General features: G+C 39.1%; 1 protein-coding gene across 1 annotated transcript in view; it reads left to right on the forward strand.

The window, feature by feature from the left end:
- bgnb (biglycan b) overlaps positions 1 to 20,657 on the forward strand; it is a 155,204-nt gene extending 134,547 nt beyond the window's left edge. The window contains exons 4-8 of the mRNA XM_051933887.1: positions 4,912 to 5,125; positions 15,960 to 16,070; positions 16,198 to 16,291; positions 16,974 to 17,112; positions 18,684 to 20,657. Coding sequence (XP_051789847.1) covers positions 4,912 to 5,125; positions 15,960 to 16,070; positions 16,198 to 16,291; positions 16,974 to 17,112; positions 18,684 to 18,881 — 756 coding nt within the window. The 3' untranslated portion in view covers positions 18,882 to 20,657. The remainder of the gene's footprint in view (positions 1 to 4,911; positions 5,126 to 15,959; positions 16,071 to 16,197; positions 16,292 to 16,973; positions 17,113 to 18,683) is intronic.
- Positions 20,658 to 24,700: the final 4,043 nt, after the last annotated feature.

A 24,700-nucleotide genomic window follows, 5' to 3' on the forward strand; every position in this document is an offset into this window, starting at 1 on the left:
ATACAGAAGCCTATTAGGGCCACAGTGAAGAAAAAAAAATACAGACACAGTGAAGAAAAAAACCCCTAAATGTCGAGAATAAAGTCGACATGTTGACTTTATTCTCGACATTTCCACTTTAATCTCGATGCTTATGACGAGAATGAAGTCGACATGCTGACTTTATTCTTGCTGTTTATGTCGAGATTAAAGTTGACATTTCCACTTTATTCTCATAGTTTATTTTGTCATTAAAGAGAATGTCATAAATTAAACTTCATCTTAAAATAAATATTTAATTTACTAGATTTTCTCAAACCCATCATAAGTTATATAGCACATTAAATGATTTGTGTTAAATGTTCCCCGACCCAGTTATTAATCACTACGCTTCTTAAACGGACTTCCTCTTGCATTGAGGAGGCACCAGCAGCGATCGCCGCACAGAATACATTCACTTCATGATATTCCTGCTCTCTGAACATTTAGAATGCTAAGATAAATACTTGATATCATTTTCATGATGAAATGCATTAAAGCAGGTATCAAACATGCACGGTGGTGTGGCGGTAGTGCTGCTCCCTCACAGTAAGGGGTCTCAAGATGTACATTCAGTGTAGAGAACTTTATGGCAGGTGTAACAAGGCTCCAAAAAACTGGATGTATGAATGGGTATCAGAAAGGTTTAACTGAAATATTGTGTAAATGTTGGGTTCATGATCTGGTGGTCGGAGACACGAACACAGAATTCAATGGATGTTCTTCTGATCAGGCTTTCTTTATTGCATGCATGCTGTCTCTGTCTGATGAAACCCCACGTTCCTATCCTTCATTTTTCTTTCTCCACATAACCAATCACCACACAATAAACGTCTTTGTGAAATTAAGACTAGTTATAAACTTAGACCACGGAGTGTTCAGAACTTTAAAAAAATCTTCGCTATACATTTTTAAATATGCCATCCATTCAGAGTTGCGCCCGTCCCAGCAAGCATTGTGTGCCAGGCAGGAACAAATCGTGAATGGGATGCCAGCTAATTGCATGGTGAATACGAGCACACACATACCCCAGGGTCAATATAGCATAAAAAAACCCTACATCCTACATGACTTTGAAAGGAAATTGAAGCATGCTGCGTAAACCCACCAGGAAAACATGCAAACTCAAGGCAGGGTACACCCGGGACCCCCTTGCTGCCAGACAGCAGTGCAACCTCCATGCCACCATGCCCCCACATGATTAGTACCTGCTTTAATGCATTTCATCATGAAAATGATATCAAGTATTTATCTTAGCATTGTAAATGTTCAGGGAGCAGGAATATCATGAAATTAATGTATTCTGTGTGATGATCGCTGCTTGCACCTCCTCTTAGTGCAGAGGAGATCAGTTTAAGAAGCACTTAGTGATTAATATGGCTCAGGGAACGCTTAACACAAAGCATTTCATGCGCTACATAATTTATGAAGGGGTTTGGGAAGATCTACTAAATTAAATATTCATTTTAAGATGAAGTTTAGTTTACAATGTTCTACTTTAATGACAAACTACGAGAATAAAGTCAATATGTCAACTTTATTCTCGTCATAAGTGTCGAGATTAAACTGGAAATGTCGAGAATAAAGTCAACATCTCGACTTTAATCTCGATATTTAGTTTTTTTTTTCTTCACTGTGTCCGTATTTTTTTTTTCACAGTGGCCCTAATACGCTTCCGTACAAAGATAACTCCTAGATTGCGGGCTGATTCAGTAAAATTAATGGTGATTCCAACCAAGTTAAATGTTGACAAAATATTGTTGTGATCAGCGTCATTACCTCCAATAATTATCATCTCTGTTTTATCAGTGTTTAAAGATTGATAGTTCTCATCCATCCACTTCTTTAATTCATTAACACAACTAATTAAAGACATTGGAGAAACTTCATTTGATCTAAAAGAAAGGTATAACTGGGTGCCATCTACATATGAGTGAAAATGAACATTATGTTTTCTAATGATAGATCCCAGTGGAAGCATGTAAAGTGAAAACGGTAAAGGTCCCTGTACTGAGCCCTGTGGGACACCATATCTCACTTCTGTGTATAATGATGGAGTACTGTCAGCACATTTCTGTACATATTGGAATCGATTTGATAAATAAGAACTAAACTAAGCGAGCACAGTGCCTGTAAGCCCAATATCATTTTCTGTCCTGTGCACTAAAATAGAATGGTCAACGGTGTCAAAAGCTGCGCTTAAGTCTAACAACATAATTACAGTGGAGTTAAATTCAATGCATTTAGGCATGTAGACATTGTCAAGACTACCTGCCGAAGTTTAAACTGAGCTTCACAATGGGGAAGAAAGGTGATTTAAGATGGGCTGGTCTGAGTATTTCAGAATCTGCTGACCTAAAAAGGTCAAATATCCAATGAGTGGCAATTCTTAATGCAAAAATGCCTTGTCAATGCCAGAGGTCAAAGGGGAATGATGAGACTGGTTCGAGCTGACAGAAATGTAGCAGTAACTCAAATAACCACTTGTTACAACCGAGGTATGCAGAAGAGCATCTCTGAACGCACAACAAACCGAACCTTGAAGCAGATGGGCTATAGCAGCAGGAGACCACACCAGGAGCCACTCCTGTCAGCTAAGAACAGGTAACTGAGGCTAAAACTAAGGCTCACCAAAATTGAACAATAGAGATTGGAAAAACGTTGCCTGGTCTGAAGCCTCTCGATTTCTGCTGTGACATTCAAATGGTAGGGTCAGAATTTGGAATCAGCAATATGAAGCTTAGATCCACAAATCTGCATCATCTGTGTGATGCTATCATGTCAGTATGTACCAAAGTCCTTGAGGTATGTTTCCAGCATCTTGTTGAATCTATGCCACAAAGAATTATAGCAGTTCTGCTGGGGAGCTTGCTTTTTTTAGGACGTGCTCTGTCTCTAGGTATGTCAAAGGACTGGGACTTTGTGAAGTGGGGTCTAGCCTCATGTGGGGAGGCAAAGTGGGGGGGGGGGTGGGGGGATACTAGGTGAGGAGAAAAAGAGAGCAAGCTATCTCTAATCTATCATTTTAATCTTTATAATTATAAGTACCAACGTAACAATAGGCTTCGTGGCAATAACTCCTGGGAAAAAAAAGAATTACAGCAGTTCTGGATGCAAAAGGAGGTCCAACCTGCTACTAGCATGGTGTACATAATAAAGTGAGTGTATATAATACATTAGAACAAGCACACAAAGTCTGGATTGAACCATTGAAAATGCTGTTAAATTATGACAAATGTTTGCATAAATTCTTTGATGAATAATGAATGAAAAAGTGACTGAGCTGATGGCACTATCGTAAAAGGAATAAACCAAAACAATCCGTTGGTATGAGCAAAGTCCAAACAGATAAAAAGCTTTCTCCATTAAGAACTGGTGAAAATGTCTTTCTGAGGAGACTGTAATCTGAGATGAACAGTGGTAATTCCTCTGCTGAAAGCAGTCAGCAGGAGCAGAAGAGATGGGTGTTGAAGTCAAGAGGATGGAATATGAAGAGAAAAAAAAGATAGACCTCTGAAGTCCCAGATAGATAGATAGATAGATAGATAGATAGATAGATAGATAGATAGATAGATAGATAGATAGATAGATAGATAGATAGATAGATAGATAGATAGATAGATAGATAGATAGATAGATAGATAGATAGATAGATAGATAGATAGATAGATAGATAGATAGATAGATATGACCTGGAAATGTCTTTGTAAAACAGGAAGTCCAACCTCAAAGAGTCAGTAGCTGTTAATTCCATTATTTTTCAGTTGGAGGTTACTTTCAAACGTTGAACACTTTACAGATATACTTTATATAAGGACAGTAACTAACATCAACAGCAAGCATCTATATATATAAAATCCCTGTGTGCATCCAGGTGTCCGTGTGTGGGTGTCTTCTGGTGAAGTGCGCTTGCGCAGGGCATGGTGCGATGTGCGATATTACTGTTGGAGAAAGTTAGAGGTGTTTTACGGAAATACAAACCAGTATTACTGCGAGAGGAAATTAAAAGTACACAATACAGTGACGCATATTACAGCCACATACAAGCCAGTATTACTGTCAGAGGAGATTAAAGGTATATTACCGACACGCACGCCTGTATTACCGGCAGAGAAAATTAAAGGTATATTACGGATGTACAAGCCAGCGGACGTACAAGACGGTATCCTTCAATAAGGGCGCGCACAAAAAGGCGAGCCCAAAAGGGCGACCTCAATTGGGCGCAGCGAATAAAGGTTGCCCTTTTGAAGTTCGCCTTTTTGTGCGCGCCCTTATTGAATAGAACCTTTACAAGACAATATTGCTGTCACAGAAAATTAAAGACACACAATACATGGCGGCAGCCCACGAAGAACGGTCAGCTCAGCAGGTAAACATCAACAAAAGAAAGGCTGAAAGAAAGAAAAATACGACCGACAAAAAGAATGAGGTCAAAGTCCCTTGCCATTTAATATAGACTGTTCCTACTAATGTTTATGCACTACTGTTCTAACGCCTGTTATTGTAACGGGCTAAATGACTAGTTTTAAATAATTGACAAAAGTGATGCTCCATTGGCTTGGGTTAATTTATGTGTTCATGGCTGATAATGGATTTCCAAGATGTCCAAACAGACCTGAAGTTTATCTAGGGTACACAACAAAATCATCCACTGAACCAACCAATGTTGTCTAGTACTTTTAGGAACTCCCAAGGAATGTTCTTCAGCTACAAATATCTAGTAATCATAAAGCTGTGAGGAGGTGGATGACCCTGTTAACATATTTTAATGTCACTGACCTGATTAGCTGATTTTGGGTGTTGTTTCATCTTGGTGATCATTTATTTTGATGTTTGAAACATCATATTCAGCCTTATTATCCCTGTTCTTTGACTTGTTTTTCTCCCTTCTAGGCTCTGGTTCTTGTCAACAATAAGATCTCAAAGGTGCACTCGAAGGCCTTTTCTCCAATGCATAAACTGCAGAAGCTTTACTTCTCCAAGAACATGCTGACAGAAATCCCAAAGAACTTTCCCCCGTCACTGGTGGAACTGCGCATCCATGACAATCAAATCAAGAAGGTGCACAAGGGAGCTTTCAGTGGTATGGGCACCATGAACTGCATTGGTATGTACACAGCGTGCTCTTTTCCCATTGGTTATAGTGTTTCTCTTTCAGTGGCTAGAAGAACTTCTCACAACATACATAGAAAAGTGATTATATTAAATGTCTTTGTATCAAACTGGCATTTCTCTTAAATCTCAGTCAATAGAATGACTGATTACCAACACTCATGAGTTAAAGAAAGGAAAGGACTTGGTGAGTTCTTATGGTCGGCATGACCACAATATCCCTACACGCCACATTTCTGTTTTTTAGCATTAGTAGTTACAACATAACTTTACTTAGATAATATCTGTAGTACTAGGGTGCTGTACCGTGTTAGCCATTATGAATGTAGAGAAAAGCCAAGCAAAATGACACCTTTTATTGGCTAACTAGAAAGATTACAATATGCAAGCTTTCGAGGCAACTCAGGCCCCTTCTTCAGGCAAGATGTAATACAGAAACTGAAGTTTCCTATGTTTATATACACACTCTAGGACATAGAAACAATATTGGTAAAAATTTAAATGAGAGATTTTGAATGTAAAAAATTAATAGATTCATTCAGGCTAGGGTTAATTTAGCAAGAGAGAAAAGAACAATGTATTGTCAAGATCTCTGGATAAGATAACTGTCCAACAAAGTCTTTTGAAGTTTGTAATGAGTTTTTTCAAAACAATGTGGGTCTTTAGACAGGTTGTCTGTTATTCTGAGAGATGTAAACAATCCTCATATCTGGCCATAAAACTCTTGTCTTTATTCAATCCATGTTGTAAAGTATTAAATTTTAGCATGAGTTTAACTTCCCATTCTTTTCTCTCTTGCTGTGTTTTGAAGTTGCCCATAAGCACTGTGACCTTAAAGTCCTTCTCACAGTGTCCATGGCTGTTGAAGTGGGCCGCCACAGGAACATCTGTGTTGCCATGTTTAATGTGGAACCTGTGTAAGTTCATTCTCTGGCGGAGTGTTTGTCCAGTTTCTCCCACATAGAGTGCAGTGTCAGGACATTTCATGCAGAAAATTAGGTAGACTACATTAGATGATCTGCAGGAAAATGATCCCTTGATGTGATGTTCAAGTCGGCAGTGTGGTATAACTATACGGTCTGTATCATAGATGTGGGCACATGTTTTGCATCTTTTCTGTAGGCATGGAGATGTGCCATTTTCTGTTGGTTCACTTAGGGAGCCTCGGACAATTAATTGTTGAAGGTTTGGTGGTTGTCTGTATGCCAGGAGGGGAGGTTCAGGAAATACATTTTTCAGTGTTTGGTCATTGTTTAGTATTGGCTGAAGTTCTTTTATAATTTTTCGAAGTGTTTCAAGATATGGGTTGTAGGTGACAACAAGGGGGATGCGATCCTTGTTGTCTTTGTTTTTATATTCCAGAAGGTTGTCTCTGGGTATGGCAGTAGCTCTTCTTATTTGAGTGTCTGTTGTTTTCGGGGTGTAACCTTGTTTGATGAAATCTTGTCTGAGCTCCTGCAGTTGTTGATCACGGTCTGTTGGGTCTGAGCAAATACGATTGTACCGTATTGCTTGGCTGAAAATAATGGAGCGCCTTATATGCTTGGGGTGGAAGCTATCATTTTTCAGGTAGGTCCGTCTGTCTGTCGGTTATGGGCAACTTCAAAACACAGCAAGAGAGGAAAGAATGGGAAGTTAAACTCATGCTAAAATTTAATACTTTACAACATGGATTGAATAAAGACAAGAGTTTTATGGCCAGATATGAGGATTGTTTACATCTCTCAGAATAACAGACAACCTGTCTACAGACCCACATTGTTTTGAAAAAACTCATTACAAACTTCAAAAGACTTTGTTGGACAGTTATCTTATCCAGAGATCTTGACAATACATTGTTCTTTTCTCTCTTGCTAAATTAACCCTAGCCTGAATGAATCTATTAATTTTTTACATTCAAAATCTCTCATTTAAATTTTTACCAATGTTGTTTCTTGTCCTAGAGTGTGTATATAAACATAGGAAACTTCAGTTTCTGTATTACATCTTGCCTGAAGAAGGAGCCTGAGTTGCCTCGAAAGCTTGCATATTGTAATCTTTCTAGTTAGCCAATAAAAGGTGTCATTTTGCTTGGCTTTTCTCTACTTAGATAATATGGAATGCAGAGCTCAGCATACCTGTGTATCATTTTGCTGACAATCACCCATCTGGCCCTGTTTGTTTTCAGCGTGATACTGGCTGGACTGTGTTTTTTACTTCACTTTTGCTAAATATATCGGGCTTGCATTTTGATCTCCTTGTTTTACTCCTTGTATGTTAGTTTTCACCTACTATTTTCTTTTCCTCATCTCCTGGTCTATTAATTGCTTTCTCTGCCTCCTTGATCATGGCAGCACACTAGCCCTTGCTATTACTCTCATCTTTTCACTTACCTAACAGAACTCACACAAATAGCATTCTGGAGTGAACTAATTGATTAAGGGTTTGACTTAAAAATCACACACCATAGCTCTGGTCTCTAGTGTTGTATCTAAAAGTCACTCATAGTTAATCCCATGCAGGCTGGGTGGCACATACTATTTTGGTTTGTCCCTCACTGATGCCACAGGTCAGATAACTGCAATTGACAAGAAAGGTACCCTGTGGCACATATATGGTTTTAAAGAGTTTTCCTTGATGCCCGTGTGGCTTCATCAAGTAATTGTGCTTCTCCGGCCCTTATCCCATACTCCTCTGATGCCTTCCTGTATTAAGGTGATTGTCGGGGAGAAAGAAAAAAATAGAGGCCTTCCATTGCACATTCCCTGAATAGTCCAGACTTTATAAAATGTATTACCACTATTTTAGCAAAAAGCCTAAATTAATCAGCCGGGAGAATTTAATAAACACAAATCCTCCACTTTAATGTTGTAAACAACAAAGTGTATATAAAAATACATAATAATACAACATTTGTATAGAGAACAATGATAATGGAATAGATAGATAGATAGATAGATAGATAGATAGATAGATAGATAGATAGATAGATAGATAGATAGATAGATAGATAGATAGATAGATAGATAGATAGATAGATAGATACTTTATTGATCCCAGGGGGAAATTCACATTCTCCAGCAGCAGCATACTGATATAAAAAAAAAAAATATTAAATTAAAGATTGATAATAATGCAGGTAAAAACAAACAAAAACTTTTTATAATGTTAATGTTTACCCCCCCCGGGTGGAATTGAAGAGTCGTATAGTTTGGGGGAGGAACGATCTTCTCAGTCTGTCAGTGGAGTAGGACAGTGACAGCAGTCTGTCGCTGAAGCTGCTCTTCTTCTGTAAATGTAAAAAATCTAAAGTTAAAAAGTAAATAAAATACAAAATAAATGTAAGGTACACAACAATAACAAATACAAATTGCACATCATAATAATATATATTATAAAAAAAAACTAAGCTGTGCATGTTGCAGAAGTCACGACACACAACATACAGTAAACAGGCAGAGAACAACTGCAACATTTATTATCTATGACACATTTTCATAAAAAAGATGCAACTCAGAATACTTTACAAAATGTCAAAGAAATAGTTACAAAAAAATAAATAAATTAGGGAAGAATAATAATGACTAAGTAACAAAAAATAAATTAATATGGACTTACATGAGATATATATAATCAAAAGTCCTGTGTGTGTGTATGGAGCAGTCTGCTCTGCTCACACTCAACCACAGCCACTAAATGGCGCATGCATGTACTTTTAAAGTTTTTCAGTGCTTGCATGCACCTCACTTCTCACTAAGACCTGTTTGCAGCAACCACCTCAAGACGATGATGTTGTGTCAATGACACAAATGAAGAGACACAACGTTAAAACTAAGCAATCACCGCAGCTCAACAACTTGCAAGTGAGACTCCTTAGTAACGGAGGGCAAGGCTTGAAGTTTTCACTCAATACATTGTCTATCTGGAGGTATGTTCTTGAGAAAAAGATTAATAGGACTCATATGCCAGCAATTTGACTAACATATGGTATTGCCAGTGTCTTCTTATGAAAGTCAGTGGGGCAGCAAGCACAGGTGGGTCCACGTCCTCTGCACTGGGTAATTCTTAAGTGCTGACGCCTCTCCAGGTTCACGAATATAGTAAAACTGCTAGGGCGTCTTGGAGATGCTTTTTGTGCCGAAGTCCACATGAAGCTAGTAAGTATATAATTATTAGAAAAGTACATCTTTATATATACATTAAGTCCATAATAATGAGCACAATGATAAGATCATATGGCCAGGAGGACAGAAAAAAAAACCTCTAGTTTAAACTGAAGAAAATCTGCAGGGGTTCCATGGCCAAAAGACCGTCCAGCCCCGACTACAGAACACCACTTAAGAAAATCTGGGAAAGAAAGCAGAACTTAATAATGGTTGCCAATCCATGAAGGATGTGATAAATTCCATGCATCTATATTCTGTTAGGTGTACAACTAAAATGTAGCTATGAAAAATCCAAATTAAAAAGTGGGTTTTTAAAAGTTTTTAAAATGATTCGCAGTGTTAGCCTATTTTTATCAGTAAAATATTCCATCTCTTGGTGCATAACTGCAAAAGACCACTACAAAATAAAGGAAGTAAGATTATTTAAGGCTTAATAATCCATTAGTAGTATTTAAAAGTCAGTTCGAAAGGACACGGTAACCAATGTAATGATACTAAGACTGGTGACACATGCTCAAGTTTTCTTTTTCTAATTAAGATTGATGCTGTTGCATTCTGAAATAATTACAACCAATTGATTTCTTTCTTGATAGTCCTGTTACACTGAAAAAAATGGCATGTCAGATTAAAATAAAAAAAATATGCACATCGGTTGCACATAATAAAATTGTTTTTATCAAAAATAATTTAATTATGCTTAATGCTCTAAATGAATATACCCTGAAACAACATATTTTTATATAACATTAATTATATTACGTTAAATGAACATGTCAATAAAGCATAATATTTTAAAAATTATTTCATAAACTTTTTAAAAAATGCACCTCACTGAGATAATTTTTATTATTCAAAAGCTGAAATGTACAACAGCTGTACAAGAACACTGCTACTTTGACTGTGCCAGAATGCCATGACCAATGTATATCTAAATATGAACATAAAATGCACCTTGGATAGAGTGTTGTATTATAAAATACATTTATTTATATTTGTATAACTGTATATATTATAGAATAAATGTTAAATATTAGTAAAATATAAAGTGCAAAAATTGCTGCTTGGCACCTTCTTTCACAAAATAATTAATTTTTTTATTTTTTATTTTCAAACGAGCAGATTCGGTAACTGTATTGTATTGTGTATTATTTATTTGTTTGTAACAAGACCACTAGGTGGCATACCAGCCATCCAACCCAACACAGACAGACACCAGAGGCACACATATAAAAACACAAGTTTTTATTTCTCTTTTCTTTGCCTGTGGGCAACGCCTTCCCCATTGCCACAGGCACAACACAGTCCCAATAAGCATTATTCACACAAAATACTTTTTCTTCTTCTTCTTTTCTCCTCCACTCCTCTTTGGCAAGCTTTGTTTCCCTCCTCCTGACTCTGGCTCCCAGTGTGGTGGCTGCTGGCTCCTTTTATAGCCCACCTGGAAGCGCTCCAGGTGTCTGATGACCCATTTCCGGCTGCACTTCTGGGTGTGGTGGAAGAACCACCCACATGGGCTCAGGAACCACTGCAGTGTCCCCTGGTGGCACCCCTGAATCCCAACAGGGTCGTAAAGAACTCCATCTCCCATGGAGCCCTAAGGAAGTCAGAGGCACCACTGCCACCCAGGGGTACAGTGTCCATTTTAGGACATCCTCCTCCCTCCGAAAAAACTCCATCCTTCCTACTACCTTCGACAAAATATTCCTCCTCCCTGCGAGGAATCCCCAGTCACCCCTCCTCCCTCCTCCTCTCTCCTCCTCTCTCCTCCGTCCGCTCTCAGTTCTCCGCTGTCCGTTTTCCGCCATCCACCCTCCTATCTCCGTCATCCGCCTTCAGCTCTCCATCAAACCCCACACTCCCCCCGGCCCCTCATCGACATTTTCGTTAATGAAGTGACGTAATACTTCAGCTCCACCTTCTTCACAAGTTCATTAACCAAATTATTTGTCAATTATATTTCACAGTAAGAATTTACAGCACGACTCAAACGTGGGAACGAAAGTAAATGACGTTAATTGTTGAGTGTCTTTTAATATTGTGTAAGCATACATATTAACACGTGTGCAATTAAACGTGTGCATTTACGGTGTGATTTTTCAGGCTTAAAAGCTCGCCTTTTATTAAAAAGGTAAATGCAAACTTTTTTCATTCTGAAGGGCACAAACCACGCAAAAATGTCGGTACACCAGATAAATAAGCGCAACATATTATCAGTTGTATTGTATGCTTACAATACATATAGAAATGTGTTAATCGTTAACTAATAGTATGGGATGGTGTTTTTCAACTCAGCTACAGATGCAGATGGAAACCAGAACTGCTTTGAAAAATTCGAACGCCTTAGGACCGATCTGGAATAAGGTAGCACAGCGCCTTGATTTAAACGATTCCATGTCTTAGTGGGTTTGCGTTGCTTGTTGTCAATATCTTTACACCTGTTTTTAAGGCTTATTGACTGAAAGGGGCTTTCGTGAAAAAAGTTAGGGCTTTGCTACAGGATACACCCTCCACAAGTTAAGGAAGTTAAAAATAAAAGTGTATATTTCTGTTTTATTTAAACCTTTTAAGTTTGTATGCGGGCGGCATGGTGGCGCAGTGAAAGGTGCCAGTTAGGAGACCCGGGTTCATATGCATTTTACTTTTTTTGTATCTCTTTAGTAATATTTTATTGTAAAAGGATAACCAGTATTTAAACCTTTTATGTTACTTTATAAAGTTATGTTACACAATGTTGAAAGATTAATAAGAACGCTACATATTTTGGCAGCTGCTGCTTTAATTTTCAATGAAATGAAAAAAGCTCTCCAAGAGAAAACCTCAATGAAGAAGAAACAGTTTGCACTATCTAAAAAGGAGAAATCCTCATTTATAAAAGTTTGCTGCAGATGACTTAACTGAAAATAAATGAATAGTTCCTATGTGTATAATACATATTTATCTATTTGACTTATGCCTTTATTCCAGCAACTTGCAACATCTGAGGTACAATTTGTTACATTACTTTTATTTTTTGCAGCACAGGCAGGTGAAGTGACTTCCTCAGGGTCACACAGTGGTGTCAGTACCAGGATTTGAACTGACAAGCTCCGGGTTTGCTGAAATATTACTGAAGAAAGAAAAAAAAAACGAAAACGGGCAAATAGGGCTATGCATACAAATGTCCATCCATCCATTATCCAACCCGCTATATCCTAAATACAGGAGCCAATCCCTGCCAACACAAGGCAGGAAACAAACCACGGGCAAGGTGCCAGCTCACCGCAGGGCTCACACACCCACACACCAGGGACAATTTAGAATCGCCAATGCACCTAACCTGCATGTCTTTGGACTGTGGGAGGAAACCGGAGTACCCGGAGGAAACCCAGACAGACACGGGGAGAACATTCAGACTCCACGCAAGGAAGCGAACCTGGGTCTCCTAACTGGCACCTTTCACTGCGCCACCATGCCGCCCGCATACAAACTTAAAAGGTTTAAATAAAACAGAAATATATACCTTTATTTTTAACTTCCTTAACTTGTGGAGGGTGTATCCTGTAGCAAAGCCCTAACTTTTTTCACGAAAGCCCCTTTCAGTCAATAAGCCTTAAAAACAGGTGTAAAGATATTGACAACAAGCAACGCAAACCCACCAAGACATGGAATCGTTTAAATCAAGGCGCTGTGCTACCTTATTCCAGATCGGTCCTAAGGCGTTCGAATTTTTCAAAGCAGTTCTGGTTTCCATCTGCATCTGTAGCTGAGTTGAAAAACACCATCCCATACTATTAGTTAACGATAAACACATTTCTATATGTATTGTAAGCATACAATACAACTGATAATATGTTGCGCTTATTTATCTGGTGTACCGACATTTTTGCGTGGTTTGTGCCCTTCAGAATGAAAAAAGTTTGCATTTACCTTTTTAATAAAAGGCGAGCTTTTAAGCCTGAAAAATCACACCGTAAATGCACACGTTTAATTGCACACGTGTTAATATGTATGCTTACACAATATTAAAAGACACTCAACAATTAACGTCATTTACTTTCGTTCCCACGTTTGAGTCGTGCTGTAAATTCTTACTGTGAAATATAATTGACAAATAATTTGGTTAATGAACTTGTGAAGAAGGTGGAGCTGAAGTATTACGTCACTTCATTAACGAAAATGTCGATGAGGGGGCGGGGGGAGTGTGGGGTTTGATGGAGAGCTGAAGGCGGATGACGGAGATAGGAGGGTGGATGGCGGAAAACGGACAGCGGAGAACTGAGAGCGGACGGAGGAGGGAGGAGAGAGGAGGGAGGAGGGAGGAGGGGTGACTGGGGATTCCTCGCAGGGAGGAGGAATATTTTGTCGAAGGTAGTAGGAAGGATGGAGTTTTTTCGGAGGGAGGAGGATGTCCTAAAATGGACACTGTACAGGGGGGCTGCCATCTAGCGTCCCGGGGGAGGTACTGTTCAGTCCATGCCTGTTAATCCAGACCATATATAGAAGAGGTGTCCCGGGCCGGGCAAGGGCCCCGGCCGTCCACCATATTCTGTATTAATAGCATTTATCTGATTGAACAATGTTATGATAATACTACTGAACAGCAATGCTGAAGGTAGTTGACCCATAATGAAAGTCAGAACTTTTTTTTTCCAAGTACGTAAACATACCTGTACTAAGCAAAAAAACAGAGGCAATTTAATAGTACCTTTACTGACTTGTGACGGTAGTTATTGAGCATAGTTTGATAAAACATTAAAAGAGAATACAAGGAAAAACACAAAATGGAGTAACGTTAGTCTGTGTGAGGAAGTGTTTTAAATGAATATCTGAATATTTCTCGTGTGCGGCTGTGTTTTTTTTTTTTTTTTTACTTTTATTTCACTAACCTTTTGCTCTTAACCAGCTACAATAACTCAACCCCACAACCTGTTGCTTCTTTGAAAATTACATGACTTTACCGCCAAGTTATCCAACCTCTGCTGATGATGAATCCGTTCGGCGTGTATTAATTTCCAGTGAGGACTAAATAGAACTATTTTGGCTTCCACCTAAATGACTGAAGTTAGTATATTGTATATCCCACAAGATTCAATAAATTAATCATGACTGAGTTATGTTCAAAAGTGGAATACATGTAATTTAAAGGAAATACATTTTTGTAAATGTAACAGCCTGCCATTTCCCTTTTTTTCAGTATAGGAGTGCATGACAAATAAAAATAAAAATAGTCAAATAAAATCAAATCATATTTAGCACGGGTTCATCATAGTCTAGGTGATTTCAGTTGCTTCTGTTCCTTCAGAGTTTAGATGGTTTGCTGCAAGACACTTGCGTTGAAGCTTTCACTGTTGAAGGAATGATAGACTTTGCACTGTTGGTTTCTTCTCCTAGTCAAATGTCGACTTTTATTACAACTATAATTTTTAGTTTAGTTGACAGATTTCATTATGATTTCGCTCTAGATATTTATTAGCTATTCTCCTCTGCTGCCGAGTCTGTTAGATGTTCACGTGCTTCTGATTCTGCAGTTATTTTCTGACCCCCTCTGATTAAGTTATTTGAATCAACATTGCAGATCCTCTCCTACTTTCTACTGCCCTACTTGTTCTTTTTTGTCCTGTTGTTGTTTTGTTTTTTTTTTCTCACTGTGCTTCTAGACATGAAAATCCTATTCAGAATTTAGTAAAAGAGCATTGATTATATTTAATTTTACTAAAAAAATAACGTTCATCACAAACACTTTCCCAATGGAGATTTTGGCCCCCTCGGATGGGGGGAGGTTTCCAACTGTATGGTTGCAGTGTGTCGATGCTGCACTTCAAGTGGGGTTTGTACAGATGTGTCATGTAAATGGATGCCTTTGGAGTCCCCCTCCTAGTTCAGTGCCTCAGGCAATTGTCCGTCTTGTCTGTCCTGTCATTCTACCTCTACTCCTGTATATGCAAATATCTCTCTATAAGTTAAGTCAAATCATTTGTTAAGTTTGATTTGATTTAATGGATTGTTATTTGCTTTTAATGAAAATTAACTAAAAAAATTAAGTCAAATTATCCTTATTTCACAGAGGTCTCTCAAAAAATAAATACGTAAAACCCACCTTATAGAGAATATGTGCTATGTGTCCAATGAAATGTCATAGTCATGTGTCTTCAAACCTCTTCTGACAGACTTAGCCATACTTTCACAATGAAGCTTATCTCACAAAATTGAGCAGTAAAGCCATCATTTTTACTGTTCCAAAAAGCACCTTGCTTTTACCTCCCTGTTTTCTCACATTAACACACAGTAGTGAAACATCTGAGACAGCAAGGCGGTATGTCTGAGGACTATATGTACAATGAAGTGCAGGTCCTCTCCTCCTGCAACACCACCAAACACTCAGTTCTGAGAAACATTCCACTCTTAGTGGGTTGCTTACCCTAATGGCCTCCTTTTCCTCCTCTCATTGGTTGATGGAAGATTCTTTGAGAGTGATGTCTCTAAACTTTTCAAGCTCTTCTAATATGTTCTGCCCATCTGTGACCCTTCCATTATATGTGTAATTTATATTTTATTCCACTATCCATTCTGAATTTAGCGTTTCCTCATAACAAGTCTTTGATATTAACAATTGCCTGCTAATTTATTAATGCATATGTGTGTTACAGGACAGTTGCTTTTTGTAAAAAGTGAATTGTTTTGAATGAATTTATTCTTTCAAACTAGAAATGGGAGGAAACCCCCTTGAGAACAGTGGATTTGCACCTGGTGCATTTGATGGGCTGAAGCTGAGCTATCTGCGCATCTCAGAAGCCAAACTCACTGGAGTACCCAAAGGTAATGATGGCCATGACATAATAAAGAGCTCTGGAAAAAGCAGTTTTTCATGTTTTTGATTCATGAAACTATTTTCCTTTATAAGCATTATAGTTTATTTGCATGTTTTTTATTTCAATCTTTGCAGATCTTCCTTCCAGTTTGACTGAGCTGCACCTCGATCATAACCAAATCCAAGCAATTGAACTGGAAGACCTCATTCGTTACAAAAACCTTAACAGGTGAGGCTGACATGGGTAGGCAGAAAGCTCATGATATCAAAGTATTGACCCTGAGAAAACAACTGACTGTGAGGAGACTGGCTTTTGTCATATGGCACCTCCTGTAGCATACACGCTACCCTCTCCATCAAGTTCTTAATGATTCTGCTCATGCTTTGCACTGCATTTTTACCAGCATTAGTATAAAACCTAAGCAATCAATGGACGTTAATTTTTTTCTCTGGATACTCTATTATTCTAAACTGAAATGTGTTAGTGTGTGACTGAGCTCTGCAGTGGACACACACCCCCTTCAGGGTTAGTTTCTGCCTTTCAACCCAAACCTATGCTGTGGACTGAATTGGATAAAGGGAGTTTGAGAAAAGTATGTTTAGTGAAGCTTTGATTCAACTGTCATCATTCTAGTAAAATAATTAGTGGTTTATAAACTATGTTTGGTTAATTATAGGCCTTTAAATCAGTTGCATCTGACTATAAAAGTGGACAGATGTTTTCAGCAACCTGATGCTTCATTAAGATCTTCTATGGCTGGTAGGCAGGTACTTCGCAAATTGCCTAGGATTTGGGTTCATAACAAATATCATCTGTATTTTTATGGAGATTTCAGAAAGGCAAAGATTCACAGAGACTTTATGGTGACTGTCATTTAAAAGTATCATAAATTCATTCTTGTCCCTTTCAGACTTGGGTTGGGATATAATCATATCCGCATGATCGAGAATGGCAGCTTGGCTTATGTTCCTAACTTGAGAGAGCTCCACCTGGACAACAACAGACTGTCCCTTGTGCCTGCTGGTCTACCAGACATGAAGTATCTTCAGGTCAGTCCATTTTAAGCCATGTGTGTAGTTGTAATGAAAAAAAGAATAATTCTTTGCAATTAGATGGTTACTCTGAGTCATTGAAAAATAATTGCAGGGTTTCACTTATGCATAAATATTTAATAGCAAAAGTATACCATATGTGTTTGCATTAGAGTGTGTAAAAAAAGTCTGAATTAGCCTAATCTGCCCTAATTTCTGGTGTTCATAAGAAATGTAATGGTTTAGTTTATGAGGTAGAAGTACATAATAAATTAGAATAACTGCAAAAAGTAAAATGTGTATTTCCATTTAAATGTTTGCAATCCAAGCATTATTCATTGTAATAGAAATTTGTCATTTTTCACCCTCTGATAGAGATCCATAGGGGGCTAGATCCCTAGTAAACGATATTTGTAATCACTGGACTTGTATAGTCTAAAATGATACCCCACATACGTTATGTTTTAAATTTGTAATTTTTACCCTTGTGGGAGTGTCTCTTAGAGGGTTAGGACCACTGGTAACAACTTCCTATGCCTATGGTACCTATCCCCATTTTTTGGTACTAGGGTGTTGTACCGTGTTAGCCATTATGAATGTAGTGACAAGCCAAGTAAAATGACACCTTTTATTGGCTAACTAAAAAGATTACAATATGCAAGCTTTCGGGGCAACTCAGGCCCCTTCTTCAGGCAAGATGGTGCCTGAGTTGTCTTGAAAGTTTGCATATTGTAATCTTTTTTAGTTAGCCAATAAAAGGTCCCATTTTTTGGTGTAAATGTGACCCATCATATCCCATTAGGGGTGGAAGCCCAGGGATCCATTCATGCAGCATGCACAGAATGAAATCCCTCTAATCATTTCTGCTTAATACAGTTATTGATTTAATCTTTATCATAAGGGGCCTAACCCTAACCCTAATTGCATATAGACAATGAAGTGGACAGAGAACAATGTCAAAATCATCATTTATTTGGACAAACTCCTAATGTGGGAATTTGTCACATGAGACAATGCCTAAAATAGAACACCTGTTGATCAGTTTATTCAAGTCACCATCTTACCATGCTGTGGTGCACAAGCCAATCTTTTCTCCCATCCATCCATTTTCCAACCCGCTGAATCCGAACACAGGGTCACGGGGGTCTACTGGAGCCAATCCCAGCCAACACAGGGCACAAGGCAGGAACCAATCCCGGGCAGGGTGCCAACCCATCGCAGATCTTTTCTCCCCCTCAGGTTAAATTGTATCATGAAGATGATGAGTTCTGCTGTTGCTACACCTTTGGGATGGCTTGGTGAGATAGAGGCAAAAGCATTTTTATGAGAACAAATTCTCCTTAATGTCATTCTTTATGGCTGCCCTTTCAGCTTTTGACATAATTAATGATGTGTGATTGCCATTGTGCAACATTTGCTGTCTTATACAGTTACTAAATGTTGTATCCCAGCAGAAGAGAATGGAAAAGGATTGTTTTCACATGGGGTGGCATTTTGGCAAGCACTGTAGTTTGTATTATGTGTTTGTCATTGTCCTAATGAACTGTTACACTTGCTGTTTTTATAATCATGTGAATTATTTCTCCTAGGTGATCTATCTTCATTCCAACAATATCACCAAGGTCGGAGTGAATGCCTTCTGCCCCACTGGATTTGGAATTAAGAGGGCATACTACAATGGCATCAGTCTGTTCAGCAACCCTGTCAACTACTGGGAGGTGCAGCCAGCAACTTTCCGTTGTGTTACTGACCGCTTTGCCATACAGTTTGGCAACTACAAGAAGTAAAGGCAATGTGATGAAAATAACCTGCTGAAGACATGCCTCAGACAAACAAATACAGAACAAAACAAAATAAAGAACAAACCAAAACTCAATATGAACAGCCGGTATGCATATTCATAAAGTAATTTAATTTTTTCATTCTAAATTAGTTATACACCAAATACTGCCTCAGATGAATATTCTCTGTTTTAACAATCTACTTCCCTTCATTAATGTGGCAAAACAAAATATCCAAAGACAGAAAAAATAATAAGAAGACTGTTTCAACAATGTATTTAGATTAGTGTTGATTAATATTTTGTCAGGTCTTACTTTATGGCTTTATATAAAAAATGACATTCCATTTTTTTTTTGTCACCAATTCAAAACATTATACTTGGCAATACCAGTAATAAAAAAATCTGAATCTATTGTTTGTTAGTGCTTGCATTGTCTTGAAAACAGTGTAAGAGGTGCCAAGTATTTTTTCAAAGAGAAGAACCTAGTTTTTTGGTTCCTAGTGTCTGTCAGTTTGTTATGAATGTTCTTCTTGAATTAAGGTTTTAAAATTCTTCTAATTTCCAGACCAGATATCAAACAAAATGCTTCCAATAAGGGACGATCCCTTAAGAATTTCTTACAACAATTTATTGATTAGTAGGAGCCAGTTATTTCAGGAGTTTGATTTAACAAAAGTCACATACTGAACAGACATCACAAGGTTTTCATATACAACATAAAAGAGAGAAAAATTGAGTATCATAGTGGTTTTGTGTTACATTGAAGCCCGCAGCCACATATGAATCCAGTATTGAGTCATTTAGTCTGATAGGCCACTAAAATAATGTTTTAGTAGCCAGAGAAACTATTTGTTATTCGGAAAAGTGACATCATGGTATTGCTCTTGTAACAGATTCATTTCTTTACTCTGTTACAGTGTATTTCAGTAGTTAAAAGCCAATTGATTTACAATTAGTCCATCTCTGTTTTTTATTTTTAAACTGTCTCTTTCATTATGAAAGATCATGATTAACATTCCCACAACTTTGTATTGGAATAAGTGGGTTTAGAAAATAAATGAATGAATGATTGAGTAATTGTTGTGGTATAAATTGTTCTCTGTCTTTGTCATTATATGCTTACAATAATATAGATGATTACAGTGCTTTCCAGTATGGAGGAGCTTAAATTAGTAGGCCAGATTGCTTGACAAGATTTTTTTAGAAAATTAACTGTGAGATGCAACATGCACATATTAATCATATTAATATAAACACCCAACAAACTCTATAATAAAACAATAGCAATATAGCAGGTTTTTTTAGCTTAGTTTTTTCTTTTTTTAATATTTTTGGAAAAAATATTGTTATCAATCCATTTTACCATGCATTCCTAAAATAAACTGTTTTTTATTGGTCTTTTTTTCCTATCAAATTTGAAAGCAGTTTGTAAAAACATTTGTTTTATTCCTAATCAGAGCCAATACACTTTTAGTATTTTTAACGTTAGATCATGTACTGTAACCCAAATGTTCCTAATCCAAGATATATTGAGAAGAGCAAAATATCTGCATTAAATGGAGAAAGCAGTGTGGAGCCGGACAAGCCAAGTGTGTTCAACTTTTATTTTCTGACTGTGTAGCCTTCCTCTTTCAGTTTTTGCATAAATATTTAAAGGAAATATTGGATTGTATTTATAAGTTCTCACTCTCTTCAGTCCTAGATGAATGACAACTCAGATATCATTAAAAGCTTTCTGGATGTTTTGAAATATTATTACAATAAATCTAATTTACTGTCACATTCCTGGAAGCACACAAATTATTGTAAATAAAAATATGTTGAATTTTCTTTGAAGATTCCCCTGTCCACTTCCCAAGGCAGGGATAAATCATTCCACAGTACACACATATTTAGCATGATTTAAAATGTATTAGATATCTTAGTAAAAATGTAAAAAATTATATCACCAGCCACCTTACTAAGTACACCTTGCTAGTACCGGGTTGGACTCCCTTTTGCTTTCAGATAGATAGATAGATAGATAGATAGATAGATAGATAGATAGATAGATAGATAGATAGATAGATAGATAGATAGATAGATAGATAGATAGATACTTTATTAATCCCAAGGGGAAATTCACATACTCCAGCAGCAGCATACTGATAAAGAAAATATTAAATTAAAGAGTGATAAAAATGCAGGTAAAACAGACAATAACTTTGTATAATGTTAACGTTTACCACCCCGGGTTGAATTGAAGAGTCGCATAGTGTGGGGGAGGAACGATCTCCTCAGTCTGTCAGTGGAGCAGGAAAGTGACAGCAGTCTGTCGCTGAAACTACTCCTCTATCTGGAGATTATACTATTTAGTGGATGCAGTGGATTCTCCATGATTGACAGGAGCCTGCTCAGTGCCCGTTGCTCTGCCATGGATGTCAAGCTGTCCAGGTCCATGCCTACAATAGAGCCTGCCTTCCTCACCAGTTTGTCCAGGCGTGAGGCGTCCTTCTTCTTTATGCTGCCTCCCCAGCACACCACTGCGTAGAAGAGGGCAATCGCCACAACCGTCTGATAGAACATCTGCAGCATCTAATTGCAGATGTTGAAGGACGCCTGCCTTCTAAGGAAGTATAGTCAGCTCTGTCCTCTCTTGCACAGAGAATCAGTATTGGCAGTCCAGTCCAATTTATCATCCAACTGCACTCCCAGGTATTTTTAGGTCTGCACCCTCTGCACACAGTCACCTCTGATGATCACAGGGTTCAGGAGGGGCCTGGGTCTCCTAAAATCCACCACCAGCTCCTTGGTTTTCCTGGTGTTCAGTTGTAGGTGGTTTGAGTTGCACCATTTAACAAAGTCCTTGATTAGGTTCCTATACTCCTCCTCCTTCCCACTCCTGATGCAGCCCACGATTGCAGTGTCGTCAGCGAACTTTTGCACATGGCAGGACTCCGAGTTGTATTGGAAGTCTGATGTATATAGGCTGAACAGGACCGGAGAAAATACAGTCCCCTGCGGCGCTCCTGTGTTGCTGACCACAATGTCAGACCTGCAGTTCCCGAGACGCACATACTGAGGTCTGTCTGTAAGATAGTCCACAATCCATGACACCAGGTATGAATCTACTTCCATCTCTGTCAGCTTGTCCCTAAGGAGCAGAGGTTGGATGGTTTTGAAGGTGCTAGAGAAGTCCAGAAACATAATTCTTACAGCACCACTGCCTCTGTCCAAGTGGGAGTGGAATCGGTGTAGCATGTAGATGATGGCATCCTCCGCTCCCACCTTCTCCTGGTATGCGAACTGCAGAGGGTCGAGGGCATGGCGGACCTGTGGCCTCAGGTGGTGTAGCAGCAGCCGCTCCATGGTCTTCATCAAATGTGATGTCAGAGCGACAGGCCGGAAGTCATTCAGCTCACTAGGACGTGATACCTTTGGGACTGGGGTGATGCAAGATGTTTTCCAAAGCCTCAGGACTCTCTCCTGTTCCAGGCTCAGGTTGAAGATGTGCTGTAGAGGACTCCCCAGCTCCAGCGCACAGGCCTTTAGCAGTCGTGGCGATACTCCATCTGGACCCACTGCTTTGCTGGCACGAAGTCTCCTCAGCTCTCTGCTTACCTGGGCTGCTGTAATTGTGGGTGGGGCGAAACTCTCTCCTATGCTAGTATCAATAGAAGGATGGGTGGAGGGTGCAGTACTCTGAGGTGAGAGTGGGTTAGGGTGGTCAAACCTGTTAAAGAAGTTGTTCATCTGGTTTGCTCTCTCTACGTCTCTCTCGATGGTGGCACCCCGCTTCGAGCTGCAGCCAGTGATGATCTTCATCCCATCCCACACTTCCTTCATGCTGTTATTCTGCAAGTTCTGCTACAGCTTTCTCCTGTACTGCTCCTTTGCCACCCTGAGCTGGACTCGGAGTTACTTCTGCACGCGCTTGAGCTCATGCTGATCACCACCTTTAAAAGCCCTTTTCTTCTGGTTCAAAAGGCCCTTGATGTCACTTGTAATCCATGGCTTGTTGTTAGCATAGCAGCGTACTGTTCTTACTGGAACTACAATGTCCATACAGAAGTTGATGTAGTCAGTAGTGCAGTCAACAACCTCCTCAATGTTCTCACTACATGATCCCTGCAGGATATCCCAGTCTGTAGTTCCAAAGCATTCTCTCAGAGCCTGCTCTGCCTCAGGGGATCAATTCCTGAATGAGCATGTGGTTGTAGGTAGCTCCCTCACTCTTGGTTTGTAGTGAGGCTGAAGCAGAACCAGGTTATGATCTGCTTTCCCAAGTGCAGGCAGCGTGGTGGCGCTGTATGTGTCTTTAACGTTTGCATACAGTAGGCCAATAGTCCTATTTCCCCGGGTGTTACAATCCACATACTGGGAGAAGGCAGGTAATGTTTTGTCCAGCGTCACATGGGTAAAGTCTCCAGCGATTAGCACAAGCACTTTGGGGTGCTGCGTTTGCAGTTCAGCAACAGCAGTGTGGATGATGTCACTCGCTATCTCCACGTCCGCCTGAGGAGGGATGTAAACAATAACAACAATGACGTGTCCAAACTCTCTGGGCAAGTAATAGGGACACAAACTTATGGCCAACAGTTCGATGTCCTTGCAGCAAGTGGAGATTTTTACGTTTACATGTCCAGAGTTGCACTATCTTGTATTCACATAGAGAGTCCTCCTCCTTTCCGCTTCCCGCAGGTATTTGCATCTCAGTCCGCTCTAACTGTGCTAAACCTGGGTAGCTCCACGTTAGCATCTGGGATGTTAGTTGTTAGCCACGTTTCACAAAAACACAACAAATTGCATTCTCTGTAGGTCCTGAAATTTTTCACCAGCACGGCCAGTTCATCGATCTTATTTGAATTCACATTTCCCAGGATCACAGAAGGCACCAAAGGCTTGTAACGCCACTTTCTCGCAAACCGTCTCGCCTTTAGCTTAGCACCGGCTCTGCTGCCACGATACTGCCTACTTACCTCGTCAGGTAAATAGGGAACCACACAGGCATTTGTTCTCAGGTGCTGAAAACATTACTCACAAATTTTGGTCCATATTGATTTGATAGCATCATGCATTTGCTGCAAATTTGACATCTGCACATCCATGATGTATATCTCCCATTCCATCACATCACAAAGGTGTTCTATTGGATTGAGATCTGGTCACTGTGGAAGCCATTTGAGTACAACAAACCAGTTTGAGATGGTTTGAACTTTGTGACATGGTGTGTTATCCTGCTGGCCATCAGAAGATGGGTATACCATGGTCATAAATGGATAGACATAGCAACAATAATCAGGTAGGCTGTGGCATTTAAACGATGCTCAGTTGCTACTACAGGGTCCAAAGTGTTCCAAGAAAATATCCCCCACACCATTACACCACCACCATCATTTTGAACCATTGACACAAGGCAGGGTGGGTCCCTGCTTATGTTGTTGACACCACATTCTGACCCTATCATCTGAATGTCACAGCAGAAACTGAGACTAATCGAACCAGACATTTTTTTAATCTTTTGTTGTCCAATTTTGGTGAGACCGTGTGAACTGTAGTCTCAGCTGCCTGTTCTTAGCTGAGAGGAGTGGCACCCCATGTGGTCTCCTGTTGCTGTAGCACATCTGCTTCAAGGTTCGATGTGTTGTGCATTCAGAGATGCTCTTCAGCATACTTCAATTGTAACAAGTGGGTTTTTGAGAGTTGCCTTTCTGTCAGCTCAAACCAGTCTGGCTATTCTCCTCTCACTTCTAGCATCAGCAAGGCATTTTATTTTCTGGCACCAAAAACCATGCCACGTTCAAAGTCACTTAAATCACCTTTCTGCCCCATTCTGATGCTTGG

This window comes from Erpetoichthys calabaricus, chromosome 11, assembly GCF_900747795.2.
Source record: "Erpetoichthys calabaricus chromosome 11, fErpCal1.3, whole genome shotgun sequence".
Classification (NCBI taxonomy): Eukaryota; Metazoa; Chordata; class Cladistia; order Polypteriformes; family Polypteridae; genus Erpetoichthys; species Erpetoichthys calabaricus.